This window comes from Hordeum vulgare, chromosome 4H (assembly GCF_904849725.1).
Source record: "Hordeum vulgare subsp. vulgare chromosome 4H, MorexV3_pseudomolecules_assembly, whole genome shotgun sequence".
NCBI lineage: Eukaryota > Viridiplantae > Streptophyta > Magnoliopsida > Poales > Poaceae > Hordeum > Hordeum vulgare.
Window position 1 is genome coordinate 512146024 of NC_058521.1, and position 20765 is coordinate 512166788.

Consider the following 20765-nt stretch of genomic DNA (forward strand, 5'->3'; position numbering starts at 1 on the left):
CAAAATAAAACACACTGCGACAACGAATCAAAAGGGGGATCTTCTGGAGCGTCGTTGTCGGGCTGTCACAGTTAGTTAGCATGACAACCAATTGACTAGATTTGCCTCTACAAGCTTTACATATTAGTCAATGGTCTTGGTAATGTTTATGTTCATGAGGATTGGGTACATGGTTTTAGACAACTTGTGTGGTTGATTGTGGGCAACTGGATACATGTTTTCCCACAATTGTATGGTTGATTCAGGGCAACTAGATACATGATTTTAGGCAACATTATGGTTGATTGTACAAGACTATGACACCTAAACCAATTAAACTGGCTTTAGAATTTAGATCCGCGTTCACCGTCGAATTTCTAATGGCGAGTTCTTCAAAACTAGATCCCATGTGGATTGCTTTCAATAAACTTTTTTTTGGCAACTTTGTGTTCAACGGAGGCAACTCCAGTGTTATAGGGAAGCAACTCCTTCTGTTTGGTCTAGTAGGACTACCTATTAGGTTGGTTTATGTAAAAACAATAAAATCACACAAAACATGAGGTGTATTTAGTGTTACATACAAACAACTTCCCTGTACTATATGTACCTATGAATTTTGCTAACATTATCCCAACTTGCTTATTATGCTTATTATTGTTGATGGTCAGTTGTCTATATGATTGATCCTCACTTGCCTACAAATTATATGTAATTGCCTAGTATTAATGTCTAGTTGACTGTCGTTGGTAATTACTTGTCTACCATTGCTTCTCAATTTCCTAACTTTGTAAGTTAGTTGCCTACAATATTATGAAAAATAATAATACAAAACTTTATAATATTGTAGGTAACTAATGTGCAAAGCTAGACAACTCAGCAACAATGATAGGCAGCTAAATATCGATAGGAATCAACTAGACATCCATACTAGGCAATTTCGAAGTCTTTGTGGGCAACTGAGACTCAATCGTAGGCAAGTGACGAACAACCATAAGCAATTGAGCCGCCGTGATAGGCGAGTTGGGATAATGTTAGCAAAACTTCACGGGTACAAATAGCCTAGTGAAGCTGATTGCCTGTAGCACTAAAGACTCCTCATGTTTTGTGTGATTTTATCGCTTTTACACAAACAAATCTAGCAAGTAGGCCTACTTGGCTAAAAAGAAGGAGTTGCTTCCCTATAGCATTGGAGTTGCCTCCATTGCACACAATGTTGCCCAAAAAAGTTTATGAAAACATATCCATATGGGATCTAGTTTTGAAGCATCCGTCGCAAGAAACCCAACCGTGAAAATGGACTTCAATTTAAATACTTGGTTCAAAAGATATAGCTCTTTGAAAAAGGGAAGGAAAGTAATTAATTGTGCTGGAGGAGAAAACTAGTTGTGTGCGGGTTTCTTGTTGGGTTGTGCAGGTCGTGCACGGGTTTGCTCCTTCATTTTTTAGGAATTTTTTTGTTGCATGGTGTGTGCGTTCGCGACGGCTAAAAACTACAGTTGCACTTATTACCACTAGTAGAACGCCCGTGCGTTGCTACAGGCCATGGATATAATTTTTATCGGTTGCATATATAATTATATAAACATAATACATGTCAAATTTCGCATGTAGAGAAGTGATAGCCCATAAAAGTAAGTGTTCCACTTCACTCGTAATGTAAGTTGATAAAAAAAATCTAATAGAACCATGTGTGTAGACAGAGTAGTGATCCAACTAATTATCTTTTACAAACTAAGGTCTACTTGATGTGTTTAAGATATTTACATACAATGTAACGAATGTTATTTTTAGCTTCATTTGTGTGATACAATGTAAGTCACACCCTGATTTTACTAAGCTGTAAGTTGTAAGCCACCTATAGATCATTTGGTTTATATTTTTCCTAAAAATGATTTCCTATGTGACATTGATGCTTCATCATAGAAGTTGCTCCTTTTTTATTTTCTTGACGGAAAAAAGCAACCAATCCACTCCCCACTCACCACATGGTCGCCTCCAACTCTTCCTGCATAGCTAGCTGAGGTATCGATAGAAGATGTGTCTAGAGGGGGGTCGAATAGACTACTTGTCAAGATAAAATTTCTAGCCTAACCTAATTTCAAGGAAGACAGAAATCTAGCAGTTGTAACTAGTCTAGGCACCCTACACAAGCAGTTCTAAGAGTATACCAGTGGAAAGTAAAACATGCAAGTGTAAAGTAGAGGAGTAAGGTAGGGAGATCAAACGCATGAGGTTAACACATCGATTTCTAGCATGGTTCCGATAGGTGGCGCTATCGTACGTCAATGTTAGTGGAGACTTCAACCCACAGAGGGTAACGATTGCGAGAGCCACGGAGGGCTCCACCCACGGAGGGTCCACAAAGAAGCGACCTTGTCTATCCCACCACGGCTTCCGTCCATGGAGAACTAGCCTTACTCACGGTAGATCTTCACGAAGTAGGCGATATCCTTGCCCATACAAACATCTTGGTTCAACTCCACAACATGAAGTAGGAGGCTCCCAAGCGACACCTAACCAATCTAGGAGGCACCACCCTCCAAAAGGTAATAGATGTGGTAGATCAATGAACTCCTTGCTCTTGTGCTTCTAAAGATAGTCTCCTCAACTCAAATCTTTCTCTCACAGAATATGCATGGGTAGGAGAGGTTGATTTGGTGGAAAGCAGTTTGGGGAGGCTAGAGATCAAGTTTCAAATGATTGGATTGGAATGTCTTGGTCTCAACACATGAGTAGTTGGGTCTCTCTCAGAAAATGGATCTGGAAATGAAGTGTGTGTTCTGAGTGCTTCTCCCACGAATGAGAGGTGGGTGAAGGGGTATATATAGGCAGCAGCCAAAATCCAACCGTTACACACAAAAGGGAAAACTCGATGACACCGAAGTGGACAACTCGGTGGTGCCGATTAGCACAAAGGTGTGAACTTTTGATTCTCGGTGAGACCGGTATATGAAACTTGGTAGCACCGAAAAGGTGACTAACGGTCAAATGGCCAAACTCGGTGGCATCGATACTTAAACTCGGAAATTCCAATTTTGTGTATCTTGTCAACGGAAGTTGGTCACACTGAACACGGTAGCACCGAATTTGTTTCGGTTGCATCGATTTCGTGGGAATGGCTACGTTTCTATTTGAGGTCAAACTCGGTGGGTCCGATATGGGATGTTGGTGACATGGAATTTGTGTATGTGAAACTTGAGAGAGTGGATATGTGGGAAAATGACTGAGTGTTTTGGTGGCTAACTTTGAGCATTTGAGCAATCAGTTCATTTTGCTACCTCATCCCCTTTTAATAGTGTTGGCTCTCCTATGGACTCAAAAGTGATTTATCACAAATATAAAATGAAGAGTCTTCTAGCTTGAACTTTAGCCAACATTATTCCTTTCTTGCATCAAGAGGCATCTCCACATAACCTTAAGCCATAGCTCTCCATGGACTAATCCTAAAATATCCAGGTAAAAGTGTTAGTCCAACAGACAATGTATGTTGTCATGAATTATCAAAATCACCAAGGGAGCATATGTGCTTTCACTAGCCATCCCTCGGTTGTCCCCACAACCCGTCTCTCCTTCAAAGTGTCATTGTCGCCATCTCTCCTAGGAACCTCTCCTCAACGCCATGGTGAAGCCCACCCGCTCGTGTATCCACAGCCTCCTCTCTCATCCACGGCATCGACATCGCCCTTCTTTACCTGTCACGACGTGGCCCACCTACTTCAACCCCTGGAAACCTCTCACATCGTTGTACCGGCACCGAGCCAGTGCTCCCGCGGGTCTGGCATCCTGGGTACTTGGATCATCCCGGGAGGTGCACAAGGGACCGCAACTCTCTATTTGTGCCCGCCATGTAGCTGACCCATTCGTATGTGGGATGTGCAACCTCGAGCACAGGGGTGTGACACTGCGAGGAGGAGAAATACACGTTCATCATCGAGGCTAGTCACCCTAGACTGATTCTCGATGCCAAGGAGTGCACATAATCAAGCTAGAGTGCAAACCAGCATAAGTTGTACAAAAAATGTATACATCCAAGAATGTGAGCTCTTGGAAACTTCTTCTTGTCAAACACAAGAAATAATTGATATTAAAAAATGTCGACCACATATATACATGTGTTTCCATGGTACAAAATATATAATTGATTATAAACCTAATAATTTAAGTCTAAAATAATCTTGCAAGAAGAAAAACAGTATTCAAAAGTACTCAAAAATACCAAGGGTGATTCTAGAAGAAAAATCCATTCTCCAATAGAAAATATTTTAAGTACTAAATATACAATTTACCGCACACATTTTCAACATCTCTTCTTCTCTCTGCTCTTGGTTCAGCATTATGACCAAGCTCCACCTCCCATGACATGTTGCTCCTAAGCTCGTTGAATTGGTTCAATTTTCTTGCATTAATTAAGCCTCTTACAGCCTCCTCCATGGCAGTCTTAGATCCAGGGAGAGGAATGACGTGATGTTTGGTGTTTAAGACCGTAGATTGTCTTTGTCAGCTGATGCATCAACAACGTGGTCGTCGTCGGACCAGCACCTCACCCGCCTTCCTCGAGGATGAAGTTGTAGGTCATAAGAACAAGGAAGGTAGAACATACTCATTATCGGGTAGAGATGAAATTGTTGAGATCAAGCAAACAATATTACGAACAAATCGGTAGTTCGGTTGCAACTGGGGTTTAGGTGAGATAGTTTCTATTGTACGAATGTCAATTAAACAAAAAATAATGAATCAACCCAAAGAAAACAAAAAATTCTCAACTCGGGAGAATCCATAAATATGGTGGGCATGTATCCATGATGTCCTAGAATGTAGACATGTTATTCTCTTTATTCTCGTATATCATTTGCAACCATTAATATTTTTTGTTGTGCAAATATTCCTTTAGAATGTTATCATGTAGCCACGATGAACCGATCGGTTCACCAATATTATACAAAAAGTGGCAATTATTTGTTATTGCTTCTCCGCCTGATGTTCTCTAAAGAACATATCCATGTTGGATAATTAATCAAAGTGAATTCAGTCATGTAAAAGCACATCTACCTTATCAGAATTCATTCAATTAAGAAGCTCCTTTATATGAATAGACTCAACTACTTTTGACAACACTTAATACACCACCTACAGTTATGAAAAACATACTCAGAGTTGGAGGTTTATATCGTCATGTTAGGAAATAATTTCAGTTTGTCTTACATACGAGTTAATGGTAGACCAACTACATGAGAGTTCAAACTAAGTTCAAGTGGCGTCCATTCAAAAACAAGTTCTCAGTTGATCTTGAAGCCATTGTACAGGCAATCAACATAACTTGCTAGACCAAATAGGGTGGGCGCTGATGTGCTGGGGTAGTGAAGACATGATCCTATATAGTTAGTGTGGATGGCTCAGGTGTTCGAGATATGGTCGAGAGTGGGCTATTTGGAAGAGACCAAATCTTGCACCATTATTGCTGAAGATATGGCTCCATCCAAAACTCACTCACATTCAGGTTTCAAGGTTCTTCAGACAACTTCACGTGTTCATTGCTCGCTACCAATTTATACAGTACTAAAAATAAGATGTTGGCGAAAACTGAACTCAAAAGAAATGTCTCAGACCTGGAAGAGTTCAGTTACGCGCAACTCCTAATTTTCGAGCCAAAGAGGTCATGTGATTTTGCTGAACATTTGAGACTTACGATTTATCTAAAAAGACTTAAAATGACGCTAGAACATTAATTGCAATAACATTGTTGCAATAAAATTAACAACAAATGAAAATCCAATCTTCTCACATACAGAGACCAAAGTATATTGTAATATCATGCTACAAATTTTGGAAAAAAACTCCTTGACTAGCCAAATCCATAAATTAGACAGGCTTAATTATACACATATTCATTTATAACAAAGTATAGACCATGCATTGAAATTGTAATTTTTTATATATACACAACAAGTAATTTTATTTCCTTGGCAATATAATTAGATACAATTCTACTCTAAACCATGTCATGTAATGTACCATGCCTCTAAAACACTGAACCAGTAGGGTGCTTGTTTCAGTTAGCTGATTACAGATACACAAACCTACAACTACATTTCAATCCTCCAATACAATCAAGACTGGTGGGTCTATTGTATGACTCTAGGAAAGACACAATTGACAAACTTAACATTATGATCATACGTACAAGTGAGTCACCCTACCATTTTCGTTGCTGAGGCTCTTCACTTGGTTGAGCATGTACACAATAGTCTCACTTAAAGTGACCTTAGTTCCTATTTGACATCACTAAGCCCGCCATATTATTTTAACTCCGTGAAACCATTCAGCAAAGCCTTGTGTACCTCTTTCCCATTCAGTCCACACTCCTTATAGCTTAATGTCATCGTCATTAATAGTCTCTGGATCACACAAGTAGCAGTATAGCATTATAAATTATCAGTTATCACCTCCAAGAATCGATGGACCATAAGCTATGGTATGTAAAACAACTTGACAAACCTCGGAGATGCCTTCAGCTATGTATGTCTTGAAGGGATACCTCTCTGGCTCAGAAGCTCCAACTCGGCTTCTCTGCGGACAAACTTCCAAAGGCATGCCCCATGTACTTTGTTGTGATTTTGTCTACCGGCACCATCTATATCAAGAGATGTCTTAAGACATATAATTTCAATTTCAAAATTATAATATTTCCCATTGTGTGTAGTATCTAATGTTGACCAAAACGAAAATGATTATGTATATGACTGAACCTTTCTGAGCAGAGTGAGTATATCTGAAATATCTTCTCTAACATCCCGAAGCTCAGTACTCAAACCTTGTTTAGTTCATACCACACATATATTCCGTAACCCCATGCTCCTTAGTATATTCACCAGCATATCCTTCAACCGACATTTTCCTTTTCTTCATTGATCTTATTAGACATGCAGAAGCAATGTTTCCCTTGACAACATCAAACGTAGTCTAGGAGCCCATAAGTTGTCTGCAGATAACACGAGACACAATCTAATCAGTTTACAAGATTATGATCATGGAAGCTACGCATACTCTATATTAGTACACACGAGAGCAATGTGCTTTAGCTTTCTATAATGGACAATGATTCTTACAACTGTACAAAACCTCAGAGAGAAAATTAATACTTTTGTAAATAAGACACAAAATAAAGAGGAGCCTTACTGTCTTAGGATTTTTATTTCTTATAAATGAATATCCTCCAATTTGCCTGTTGATTATACTAACCTGCAACAGTATTCTTCGAGACTGGTCATAGAATGGGAATTCCAAGAAATCTAATAATCTCAAAATCTACCACAATAAATCGACCAACGAGCATCAACGACCCCCAAATCATAGTATCGAACCAGAGCTTGGTTGTGGCCGCGTTCATGGCCACGAGTAGTGGAAGAGTAGCCGCGTTGGTCCCCTCGCCGTTATCCCTGGGCGGATTCCGGTGGCCCGCTTCCGCCTCATTGTCGCTACGGTCCTCTTCATAGGGCATCTCCTTGAGGAAGATGAAGCACTTTTTGGATCTTGTCCCTTTCTTCCAGCACACCTCCTCCTTCGCCACGCTTTAGCCGCCTTCCCCTCATCTCCGGCGGCGAAGAAACATCCAGGTGGCGGAGGAGGAGAGGGTGGGGTCGGTCTTCAAGGCAACTGATCTAGATGATGACGACGGAGGCAGCCCATGGTCGCCGTTGGGAAGTGCTGCGGAAGAGGTCATCGAGGAGGCATACAGGGCTGCAGCGGCCGTTGGATGACCACGTCTGGGGGAGCGCGGCGGTGATGTGGTGCCGAGGATGGCGAGCAACGGCTGATGAGCCGAGGGGCGGGGTGGTATTAGAACCAGCAATAACCATACCTACCTAGCCAGTGCAAGATAAAGGGATGTGCGTGTGTGTGGTGTGGTCTTTTCGGGGCCGGGGCGACGGAACATGTGCGATGATGGAGCAGGACGAGCGACGATGGAGTGGGACGAAACGACGACCACACGAACCATCATGACCGCAGATTCCTCTTTGAGCAGAGAATATACTTAAAATCCATTATTTCTTTCCTAAAAATTTGTTATTTGTTTCCTAAAAGAAATTGCATTAATGAGAGGTATTTGTTGATTTGAATAACTTAGAAAAGTTAGATTAAAAACTATTATTTGTTTTCTAAAAATTTGTTGTTGTTTCCTAAAACAAATTGTATTAATATAAGAGGAATTGATTGATTTGGATAACTCGTGATTTGTTATCATTAAAATAAATAGTAACATTAGTGAGAGGTATGTGTTGATTGGGATAACTTAGAAAAGTTAGATTGAAAATCGTTATTTGTTGCCTGAAAATCTGTTATTGTTGCATAAAACAAATTGACATGATGGGGGGAGACTGAAAAAATGAGAGAAGGGGGTGCTGGAAGACGAAATTGATGTGAGGGTGGGGGAGACGAAAAAAAACGGCGGCGGGGGAGACAAAAAAACTGACAACGGGGAGACGGAATTAAACCGGTTGCAAAAAAACCTAAAAGCTATTCTACCAAGTTCCCAATTAGGAGTAGAGGTTTAAGATAAAAGTTTTTTGTTAAAGAATTTAAGATAAAAATTAGTATAAAGCTCATACACTTATTTTAAAACGTAAGAAGTACAAATTTGCAAATGCGGATTTATATATCAAGCGAGCTACTTGATAGTAAGCGCCATTTACTCATTCCTTCAATCCGATGCACGAGAGGACACTAATCCGAAGCTGGTAGTTTACATATTCATAGACTCAATTTTGCGTTGATTGTTTTGATTCCTAAAGAACCTGGAGCCAATACTATGAAGAAATTTAGACCAATCAGCTTGAGTAACTGTGCGGTTAAAATTTTCTCTAAGATTCTTACCAACAGATTATCTCCTATTAGTGATAGATTAATATCTCCTAATCGAACTGCTTTTATTAAAGGGAGATATATCCTTGAGAGTGTGGTGTTAGCTCATGAAGTAATCCACGAGGTTAAAAAAACTGAGATGCTTGGGCTTCTGCTCAAATTAGACTATGAGAAAGCATATGATAGAGTTAGTTGGGAATTTCTGTTTGAGATGCTGGAGTCCCGTGGTTTTGGTGCTAAGTGGATCTCTTGGATTAAATGCCTGCTACTTCAAAGCACCTTTAGTGTGCGTATCAATGATACTATTGGTCCATACTTTGTTGGAGTTAAAGGTCTTAAACAAGGTGGTCCTATCTCCCCTATACTGTTCAATCTGGTTGCTGATGTATTTTCTAAAATGCTTATTAAAGCTTCCTCGTGTGGATTGATCTCGGGCCTATTAGATATTATCATTCCGGGGGAGTTGTTAGTCTCCAATATGCAGATGATACTCTCCTCTTTCTAGAGGATTCATATGATAAAGCTAGAAATTTTAAATGGATCTTATCCTGTTTTGAAAATTTGTCGGGGATGAAAATCAACTTTCATAAAAGTGATCTCATTACTATTAACGTGGCTGAGGATAGAGCTAGGGTTTTTGCCCAGATTTTCTATTACAATTTGGGATCTTTTCCTATTAAATACTTGGGGGTCCCTTTACATTATGATAAATTGAGAAAAGACGACCTCCAACCTTTGATTGACAGAATCATTAAAGGTATATCTGGCTGGTTAGGTAGATACTTAACATATAGAGGCAAGATTATCCTGTTGTGTGCTTGTATTGTGAGTATTCCGGCCTATCTAATGGCAGTTATGAAATTTCCAAAATGGGCTATTAAAGCTATTAATTCCCAGATGTCTCACTTCTTATGGGGTAACATGGGGGAACAACATAAGTATCACCTAGCCCATTGGGCCTGGTTTCTAGGAAGAAAGAGTTTGGTGGTTTGGGGATACCCAACATTAGAGAATTTAATATGGCCTTGCTAGCTTCATGGGAGAAGAGATGTTTAATGATGCAGACAGTGATTGGAAGAAGATTCTGAGATATAAGTACAATGTGTCTAACCCAAATATACTTTGGTCTAGACAGCAGGGAGGCTCTCCCTTTCGGAAGAGTGTAACATGGGCTTTGAATGCCACTAGAACCTTATATAGATGGGAAATTGGTAATGGTGATAATATTAGTTTTCGACATGACATCTGGGCTGGAGATTGTTCTGTGAAAGTGAGATTTTGGAACCTATTTGAGATATGTAATCAACAGGATTGTACAGTTTCTCAGGTTTGGAATGGGACATCTCTTAGGTTGTCCTTTAAAACGTGTGTAGACAATAATGGTAGGGATGACTGGAATAATCTCATTGACTTTATTAAAGGTTTTTGCATAACTAATTTACATGATAAACCAATCTAGGAGTTAGAATCCAATGGGGTCTACTCTGTCCGTTCCTTCTACAAGTTTATAAACTTTGGTGGTGTGGTTTCTCCTTTTGGAGATAGCTTGTGGAAAACTTTGTGCCCTCAAAATATCCATGTGTTCCTTTGGCTATGTTTGTATAATAGAGTACTAACCAGAGACAATGTTGCTAAAAGGAAACATCTTGATGATTTGACGTGTTTGTTTTGCAATGAACCAGAATCTATACAACATCTTTTCTTTGAGTGCATTAATGTTGGTGTTATTTGGACAACTATATCTGATTTTTTTCATTGGAATAGAATGCTTTGTTTTCATGATGTAGCTTCCCTTTGGAAACTGAATAAGAAGAAAAAATTGTTCAATATGATTATTGCTGCCTCCTTATGGAGTGTTTGGACTTTAAGAAATGAATTTTTGCTTTCAGGGGCATACTTGGAGAGGTCTAGGCTGCGTCCTTGTCAAGTTAAGAGGGATTTTGCAACAATGGTCGGCTCTCTGCGACGCTGCTCAAGTGGATATACTGAAGAACTTCGTCACGGTGCTGGACAGGCGTCCGGAAGAGCTTCTAAGGATTGCGTGGAGTAGGGATAGAAGCTAGTTCTTCTCTTCTTTGTCTGGCTGTAATATAAAAGAGATGTTCGCTGGTTTAAATTTGTAGCTGGGCGATGATTACTTGTTTCCTCTTTTAAAGGTGGTAGGAGGATGATTTGCAGGTTCAGAGACGTATCATGTTTTCGATGCGGTGTTGTTTGGTTTGCTCTGCTTCAATAAAATGCGGCAGGGGGGAAACCCCTTTCTTTCGAAAAAAAAAAACTCATGGATTTCCAGGCATCAGCACTACAGCACGGGATTGGCGACTTGCCCTGCAAAAAGCACTATGCCACTCTTGTCCTCCCTGATGAGGAACAGGAACGGGTGATCTGCCACGAAGTCGACGCGCACCGGCTCCTCCCCTCGCATGGAGCAGCCCGTCATCATCTGAGCTTCAGTGGCTGCAGCGGCCATGGTTCCATCCTCGTCGACCTCAACCACGCACTCGTGTAGCACGCTGCCCACCGCGAGATGTCCCGAGTAGTCAACCATCTCCCTGAAGTCATGCGAAGCGCAGAACGGTCGCTCCAGCCCCATGTCCCTCAGCAGGTCCGACGCCTCCACCTTGCGCGACACCTTGAACTTGGGGATCTTGAAGTCCCCCACCTCGACCGCCAGCGCGGGGGCGCCGCGGTTCAGGAACCTCGCCGTGTCGGAGCTGAGCTCGCGGATCAGCGCCTGCAGCCCGTCGCGCTCGTCGGGGAGGTAGATGTGCATGCTGAAGCTGTGCCTGCCGCCGACCCTGCCGGAATCGTAGGGCAGCTGCACTACTTTGAAGCCTGGATGGGAGCTGATGCGCTGGCGTTTCTCGCTCGTCATGAACGGCACGCGCACGCTGCTCCCGTCGGTCAGGAAGAAGTCGCCGTCCTCTGTGTCTTTGGGATCGAACGGGCGCAGCCATGAGCCTCTCATGTAGAGCGCGTTGCCGATGACCAGGGCGATGTCGCTGTGGAGGTGGCTGTCCTGCATGAGGTCTTTGATCAGGCCGCCCGTCTTGTCCTCGAACCAGCGGTTGATCTCAACTCTCGCCTCGTCAGGCTTCATTTGAGATCAGAAACACCAAAAAGTTAATGCAGAGAAGCGTTGATCACATCTGACTAGCAGAAATTTCGCAATGACAGCTGAAATAAATCATATTACTCGTATAGATAAATCACCTTTTCTTGGAAAGGCATGGCTTGAGCTGTGGCATTGAACTGCGAGACGACGTTGTCTGCAAAGTCGGGCCTAAGCTGGAGCGACGAGTCCATCCAAACGCCTACGGCGGACCGGACGTCGGGCTCCGAGCCATTGCCCCGAGCGAGGAAACCAGAGGCTGCATGGGAGGCGAGGGACGCATGCGCCACGCCGCCGGAGGGGCCTAGGAAGGAGACGATCTGGTTGAGAGTGTCGCCCGTGGCACCGGCAGCGAGAAGGACGAGGACGTAGTGGAACGACAGCGGGGAGAAGGCCAGGTTGGTTTGGTTGCTGCCGAGGTGGACGAGGAACCGCATGGAGAGGGCTGCCAGGTCCCTCACGGCGCCCGCCATGGCCTCCGTGTCCATGAGATGGCGGCGCGGTGCAGTACGATGTTGCTGGAGGGGTTTTGGAAGACGAAGGCAGATGCGTACGTCCGGTGATGAAGATTTGTACTTATATGGCTGATTTCTTTCCGTGCGTTTTGTAACCGGAGTTTTCTTTCTTAGATTTGTTTTTCAACCGGACGTGAGGTGCCCAGGATGTTTCCTACCCATTAATGATTTATTCAAAAATGGTTATTTGTGTCATCAACCTTAATTCAGTTATGGTACTCCTTCGCCACGAAATTCGATGTGTATTTGAAAGGAATGGTCTAGTCAGATTACATCGTTTGCATACCATACAATACAAACATTAATGGCTAGTAGTCATATTTGGATAGCTAAAGGGAAACTAGTGGGACAGTACCTATAATTTAATAATTACAATAATCACATATTAAAAAGGTAAAGCTAACTCGCGAACGTTTGCTGGGACGCCAATTCGTTGGGGAGGTCCACTAGTATATTTTTTTAGGGGTAAAGCACTGCTTTATTGATCACTAATACGAATTACCGGGATAAGAGTAGTATCAAAGGATTGGAGGAGCCACACATGGCGTCCCTCTCCCATATGCAGAGCATGTTTAGCTAAGTGATGAGCTTCCATATTGGATAATCTACCTTCATGAGCAAAGGATATGTCTTGAAAGTGATTCGTCCCTTCCTTGATTTCCTTGATGATAGGGGTTGTGACCCCACAAGATCCTTAGTTGATTTCTTTAACCATATTTAGACAATCAGATGCCACTGCTACCTTCTGTAATAAGAGATCTCTTTCCAAAGACTGGGCTTCGCGAGAAGCTAATGTTTCCAAAATATGAGGATCCATTAAACCATGGAAAACAACAGCTGATGAACCCATGTAGATGCCTTGATCATCCCTGCACACTCCACTAACAGCGCCTATGGGGTTTTTTTGCATATTGCACCATCGACATTTACCTTTATCCATCCCGCGGGAGGCGGAATCCATCTGCGAGAATTAGATTGCACCGGTGTTGCATGTGATATAGGTGCTTTTGCCTTGGTCACTTCCAACTCGGTTATGAATCTGTTGACAAAGGAGTGTGGTGCCCCTGGACTTTGATGTTCTCCTTCGTGGATCAATCTCCGTTTGGCGAACCAGATAGCCCATAGTTTGACCATGATCTTAACCAACTCCTCCGCTGAAACCGACGATATCATACTGAAAAGCCACGACCGTGCATCCGGTTCCGCTGTAGCCAGCATATGCTCGACTAGCTCTTGGTCATGTAGCACCCAAACACACCGCGCCATTGTGCATGTAAGAAGGGAGTGGAGCCAAGAGTTTTCTGCCCCACATATCGCACAGGATGGGGAGGGTGCCATGTGACGATGATGACGAACATCCGCTGTGGGAAGAGAACTTTGTGCAAGTCGCCACAGGAAGATCTTGATCTTCGACGGAACCTGAATCCTCCACAGGGTGTCCCAGCATCTCTTCTCTCTAGTGCTGTCCGCCGGACCGCCGTGTCCCTCGAGCCAGGCCTCCCGTCGAAGTTTGGTTGTAATGAGCATGCGATAACATGACTTTACAGTGAACTCTCCCTTCTTCTCTTGCGACCAGGCCCAGAAATCATCATATTGTCTTGTGCTGAGGGGAATGTTGAGAATCACGTTAGCATCTAACGGTAAGAAAGTTGAATTGATCAGTTCCCGCCTCCATCTTGCTGAAGTGTGGTCGATGAGTTCTGCTACCAGTGTCGGACGTTGAGGCGTAAGGCACGCGATCGGTCGCGTGGAGGCTTCCTTAGGGAACCAGTTCTGGTTCCAAATTTCCGTAGTGTTGCCGTCTCCAATCTGCTTGATCAGGCCTATCTTGAGAACTTCTTTTCCTTCGATGATTGCACGCCATATTTGTGATGGATTGTTTCCAAGCTCAGCATCCGAAAACGAAGTTGAAGGGAAATAGCGTGCTTTTAGGATTCTGGCACTTAAGGACTCCGGACACTTAAGCTTGCACCAAGCCTGTCTTGCAAGGGCTAGATTGAACAATTCAATATCTCTAAACCCTAGTCCTCCTTCATATTTAGGCCGTGTCATCACTTCCCATGAAACCCAGATCGTCTTCCTTTCCCCATTCTTACTGCCCCACCAAAATTTTCTTATAAGAGAATTGATATGGAGACATAGTCCACGAGGTAGTTTAAAACACGCCATGGAAAAGACTGGAACAGCATGTGCAATGGATTTGATAAGTACTTCCTTCCCCCCTGCAGATAAGATTTTCTCCATCCAACCTTTAACTTTATTCCAAACTCTATCTTTTAGGTATTTGAAAGCCCCATTTTTGCTGCAACCCACATCTGTGGGCATCCCCAAATATTTGTCATTCAGACTTTCATTCTGCACATTAAGAATGTTTTTGATAACCTCCTTCACCTCGGGTGCACATCCTTTACTGAAGAAAACTGAGGACTTGGCTTGGTTGATTCTCTGTCCAGAGGCCCTGCAATAGGTCTGCAGCAACGAAGATACCATAGTAGCTCCCTCACTATTAGACTTGAAGAACAGTAGGCTGTCATCGGCAAAAAGTAAGTGACTAACCGGCGGAGCCGTTGGTGCCACTTTAATTCCGTTGATAGGCGATGACTCATTGTGGTTTTTGAGGAGGCACGAAAGGCCCTCTGCTGCCAACAAGAAAAGATAGGGTGATAATGGATCTCCATGTCGAATCCCTCTCGTAGGGGTGAATTGATCAAGTTTCTTCCCGTTTAGTAAGACCGAGAAGGTAACAGAGCTAACCATCCTCATAATAATATTTACCCAAGCTCGTGCAAACCCCAGTCTGGTCATCATGGCGCTCAAATAGTCCCATTCCAATCGGTCATATGCTTTCATCATATCCAGTTTCAAGGCATAGAATCCATTCCTCTTCGATTTACTCCGTTTCATGAAATGCAGGCACTCGTAAGCAGAGATTATGTTATCCGTGATAATCCTCCCCCCAACAAACACTGATTGTTCTTCTGATATGATCTCCGAGAGGATGGATTTCAATCTAGTTGCTATAACCTTGGACGCTATTTTGTAAATAACATTACAAAGACTTATCAGGCGGAATTGAGTAAGAAGTGTGGGACTTGTTACCTTAGGTATCAATACCAAGATAGTGTCGTTCAAGATGTTTACCTCTTCTTCCCCTATCAGTATTTTTAAGATGATTGTGGTGACCTCAGTTCCACATACCTCCCAATATCGTTGAAAGAAATGGGCAGGAAACCCATCGGACCCCGGCGCTTTGGTGGGTGCCATTTGAAAGAGAGTCGATTTCACCTCTTCCTTAGTATACTCTGAGGTCAAAAGATTGTTCATCTCGTTGGTAACTTTCAGAGGTACCCTACTAAGCACCTCCTCCATATTTGATGTACCCTCTGATGTATAGAGATGTTGGTAGAAACCTGTCACCATATGTTCGAGCTCGTGGGCATCATCGACCGTAGTGCCGTCCTCCCGTACTAGAGATTGAATCTTATTCTTACGCCTTCGTTTGCTTGCCCACAAATGGAAAAATTTGGTATTTCTATCACCTTCCTTGAGCCATGTGACCTGTGACCGCTGACGCCACATCACCTCTTCCCTGTGATAGAGCTCTATCAATCTATCTTTGATCTTGGTTTCAATCCTCGTCGGTTCAATGCGGCTCGGATCCACCTGAAGGTTTGCCAGGTCCCCATTCAGTCGTTTGATCTCCTTACGAACATTGCCAAACGTGGTTTTATCCCAGCGTCCAAGACCTTTTGGCAAAGCATCTATTTTCCCCTTTAGTCCTGCCACTGTTGCGACTCCTGGACCCTGCCAATGCTGTTGCACTTCCTCTTGGAAGCCATCGTGAGACTCCCACATCACCTCGTATTTGAAGGGTTGCTGCCTGAATTGTTTGTCAAGTTGGCATTCGGTTTGAAGCAAGATAGGGTTATGATCTGAAGTGGCAGCCACTTTGTGCGACAATATCGCATGTGGAAAGATTCTAGACCATTCCCCACTTGCTAATGCTCTATCTAACCGTACACCAGTATAGTTACCTCCAGCTACCCTTCTCTCAAAGGTCCATCGCGGTCCGGTAAATCCAAGATCAGACAGTCCGCAAACATCAATGGCGTCTCTGAATCCATGGACCTACGTCATACTGCGATGGCTAGATCCCTCATACTCGTCCAATCGCAAGACCTCATTAAAGTCCCCAATACACAACCATGTGCGGTCATTCGAAGAGGCTAATGACCGTAGAAGGTCCCAAGTTATACCTCTTTCCTCCACCCGAGCTTCTCCATAGACCACCGTCAACCTCCACTGTGACACCCCTGGCATGGTGATTAGAGCATCAATATGATATTCAGAATAGCCAAAAGTCTCAAGCTTTATTGAATTGTTCCAAAAAATCCCCATGACACCACTCCTTCCAGAACTACTAACTGCAAAAGATAGATCATAACCTAGTGAGCTTGCTAAGCTTTCTACTCTACCTACAGGAAGTTGAGTTTCCACAATGCAAACCACTAGTGGAGTATACTGCCTCGCTAGATTGCGAAGCTCACGAACGGTCTCGGGTCTCACAGCCCCTCGACAGTTCCAGCAAAGCACTATCATTGATCCCGGCGACGCTCCTCGAAGGAGCCCGCCAAATCGCTCTTTGAGTTTGTCATTTTATGGGGTGAAGATCCTGCCCTGTGTTTCTTCCTATCACGTGGTGTGACGTGCGCGTGGGGAGGTGGCAGAGTCTGCTCTGGGCGCCCCGTATCTTCCGCCATATTGGGATTGTGTTGGTCATCTTCCCCGGGATTAGTCGGCTCAGTTGCTGCAGATGCAGTTGATAGGTCGAGCCGCTTCTTTGCAGAGGATTCACCCTGGGGTGGTTTCGCTATTCCTCCCTCCTCTTCCTCCATCGGCATTGTTTTCATGGGGCTCTCAGTTGTATCCTCCATGTTTTCGTTGTCACTCATGCCTGTCTCTTGGGAAGATCGTTTCTTTGCGGTCTTTGTCACCCTACTATTAGCAGCAGCATATCCATGCGGCCCTCCTTCCCTTCCTCGACGAGACCGGTTTTGTTGGGGGTTCGAGTAGCTGTTCTGTGGATATTGGGTAGACGCTAGGGTACGCCTGTTATCTACCTCCATTGTCCGTACTCCACCTCATCAGGGTTGTTTACGCCATGCCCACACTCCTCGAGGACGTGACCCATTATGCCACATACCTCGCAGAAAAAGGCAATTTTCTCATACTTCACCGGTAGCAGTAGGGCTTCCTCTCCTCTGATCTTAAGCGGAGTAAAACGGACGAGTGGTTCATCTATCTTGATCTTGACTCTAACCTTCACATAAATGCCTTCGAAAACCCTATTAGGGTTCATCTCCACGCTCTTCACCTGTCCGATACATCGAGTAATTTGGTCTAGTACCACTTCCCTCCGATATATTTCGGGGTTATCATGTATTGTTGGGGAACGTCGCATGGGAAACAAAAAATTTCCTACGCGCACGAAGACCTATCATGGTGATGTCCATCTACGAGAGGGGATGAGTGATCTACGTACCCTTGTAGACCGTACAGCAGAAGCGTTAGTGAACGCGGTTGATGTAGTGGAGCGTCCTCACGTCCCTCGATCCGCCCCGCGAACAGTCCCGCGATCAGTCCCACGATCTAGTGCCGAACGGACGGCACCTCCGCGTTCAGCACACATATAGCTCGACGATGATCTCGGCCTTCTTGATCCAGCAAGAGAGACGGAGAGGTAGAAGAGTTCTCCGGCAGCGTAACGGCGCTCTGGAGGTTGGTGATGATCTTGTCTTAGCAGGGCTCCGCCCGAGCTCCGCAAAAACGCGATCTAGAGGACAAACCGTGGAGGTATGTGGTCGGGCTGCCGTGGAAAAGTCGTCTCAAATCAGCCCTAAAACCTCCGTATATATAGGTGGGAGAGGGGGGACCTTGCCTTGGGGCTCAAGGAGCCCCAAGGGGGTCGGCCGAGCCAAAGGGGGGAAGGACTCGCCCCCAAACCGAGTCCTACTTGGTTTGGTGGGTGGAGTCGCTCTTTCCTTTCCCACCTCCTCCTTTTAATTTCTTTTCTCTTTGATTTTTCTTCCAATGCGCATAGGGCCCTTTTGGGCTGTCCCACCAGCCCACTAAGGGCTGGTGCGCCACCCTCAAGGCCTATGGGCTTCCCTGGGGTGGGTTGCCCCCCCCGGTGAACTCCTGGAACCCATTCGTCATTCCCGGTACATTCCCGGTAACTCCGAAAACCTTCCGGTAATCAAATGAGGTCATCCTATATATCAATCTTCGTTTCCGGACCATTCCGGAAACCCTCGTGACGTCTGTGATCTCATCCGGGACTCCGAACCACATTCAGTAACCAACCATATAACTCAAATACGCATAAAACAACGTCGGACCTTAAGTGTGTAGACCCTGCGGGTTCGAGAACTATGTAGACATGACCCGAGAGACTCCTCGGTCAATATCCAATAGCAGGACCTGGATGCCCATATTGGATCCTACATATTCTACGAAGATCTTATCGTTTGAACCTTAGTGCCAAGGATTCATATAATCCCATATGTCATTCCCTTTGTCCTTCGGTATGTTACTTGCCCGAGATTCGATCGTTTACGGCAAGTCTCTTTACTCGTTCCGTAATACAAGATCCCGTAACTTACACTAAGTCACATTGCTTGCAAGGCTTGTGTGTGATGTTGTATTACCGAGTGGGCCCCGAGATACCTCTCCGTCACACGGAGTGACAAATCCCAGTCTCGATCCATACTAACTCAACGAACACCTTCGGAGATACTTGTAGAAAATCTTTGTAGTCACCTAGTTACGTTGCGACGTTTGATACACACAAAGTATTCCTCCGGTGTTATGGAGTTATATGATCTCATGGTCATAGGAACAAATACTTGACACGCAGAAAACAGTAGCAACAAAATGACACGATCAACATGCTTCGTCTATTAGTTTGGGTCTAGTCCATCACGTGATTCTCCTAATGACGTGATCCAGTTATCAAGCAACAACACCTTGTTCATAATCAGAAGACACTGACTATCTTTGATCAACTGGCTAGCCAACTAGAGGCTTGCTAGGGACAGTGTTTTGTCTATGTATCCACACATGTAAATGAGTCTTCATTCAATACCATTATAGCATGGATAATAAACGATTATCTTGATACAGGAATTATAATAATAACTATATTTATCATTGCCTCTAGGGCATAATTCCAACAGTCTCCCACTTGCACTAGAGTCAATAATCTAGCCCTCACATCATCATGCGAATTACATTGTAATAAATCTAACACCCACACAGTTCTGGTGTTGATCATGCTTTGGCCGTGGAAGAGGTTTAGTCAGCGGGTCTGCAACATTCAGATCCGTGTGCACTTTGCATATATTTATGTCCTCCCCTTCGACGTAGTCGCGGATGAGGTTGAAGCGTCGTTTGATGTGTCTGGACTTCTTGTGAAACCGTGGTTCCTTTGCTAAGGCAATGGTACCCGTGTTGTCACAGAACAAGGTTATTGGATTCAGTGCGCTTGGCAGCACTCCAAGATCCATCATGAACTGCTTCATCCAGACACCCTCCTTAGCCGCCTCCGAGGCAGCCATGTACTCCGCTTCACATGTAGAATCTGCTACGACGCTTTGCTTGGAACTGCACCAGCTTACCGCACCCCCATTAAGAATAAATACGTATCCGGTTTGCGACCTAGAGTCGTCGGGATCTGTGTCAAAGCTTGCATCGACGTAACCTTTTACGGCGAGCTCTTCGTCACCTCCATACACGAGAAACATCTCCTTAGTCCTTTTCAGGTACTTTAGGATATTCTTGACCGCCATCCAGTGATCCACTCCTGGATTACTCTGGAACCTACCTGCCATACTTATGGCCAGGCTAACGTCCGGTCTAGTGCACAGCATTGCATACATGATAGAGCCTATGCCTGAAGCATAGGGGACGGAGCGCATATGCTCTCTATCCTCATCAGTTGCTGGGCACTGAGTCTTACTCAATCTCATACCTTGTAAAACTGGCAAGAACCCCTTCTTGGACTGTTCCATTTTGAACCTCTTCAAAACTTTATCAAGGTATGTGCTTTGTGAAAGTCCTATCAGGCGTTTTGATCTATCCCTGTAGATCTTAATGCCTAGAATGTAAGCAGCTTCTCCTAGGTCCTTCATAGAGAAACTTTTATTCAAGTAATCCTTTATGCTCTCTAAAAACTCTACGTTGTTTCCAATCAGCAATATGTCATCCACATATAATATTAGAAACGCCACCGAGCTCCCACT

At 43.9% G+C, this 20765-nt stretch overlaps 1 protein-coding gene across 1 annotated transcript; it reads right to left on the reverse strand.

The window, feature by feature from the left end:
- Positions 1–11140: 11140 nt before the first annotated feature.
- LOC123446726 (serpin-Z1-like) lies at positions 11141–12423 on the reverse strand. Its single transcript, XM_045123280.1, has 2 exons — positions 12052–12423; positions 11141–11932 (listed from the first exon to the last, which is right to left on the reverse strand). Exons 1-2 carry the CDS (start codon positions 12421–12423, stop codon positions 11141–11143), a joined length of 1164 nt encoding a protein of 387 aa, XP_044979215.1.
- Positions 12424–20765: the final 8342 nt, after the last annotated feature.

Coding starts and splice junctions, on each gene's coding strand:
- LOC123446726 (XM_045123280.1), bottom strand. CDS start 12,423: ATGGCGGGCGCCGTGAGGGACCTGGCAGCCCTCTCCATGCGGTTCCTC. Junction 11,933..12,051: donor CCATGCCTTTCCAAGAAAAG/GTGATTTATCTA, acceptor TCTCAAATGAAG/CCTGACGAGGCGAGAGTTGA.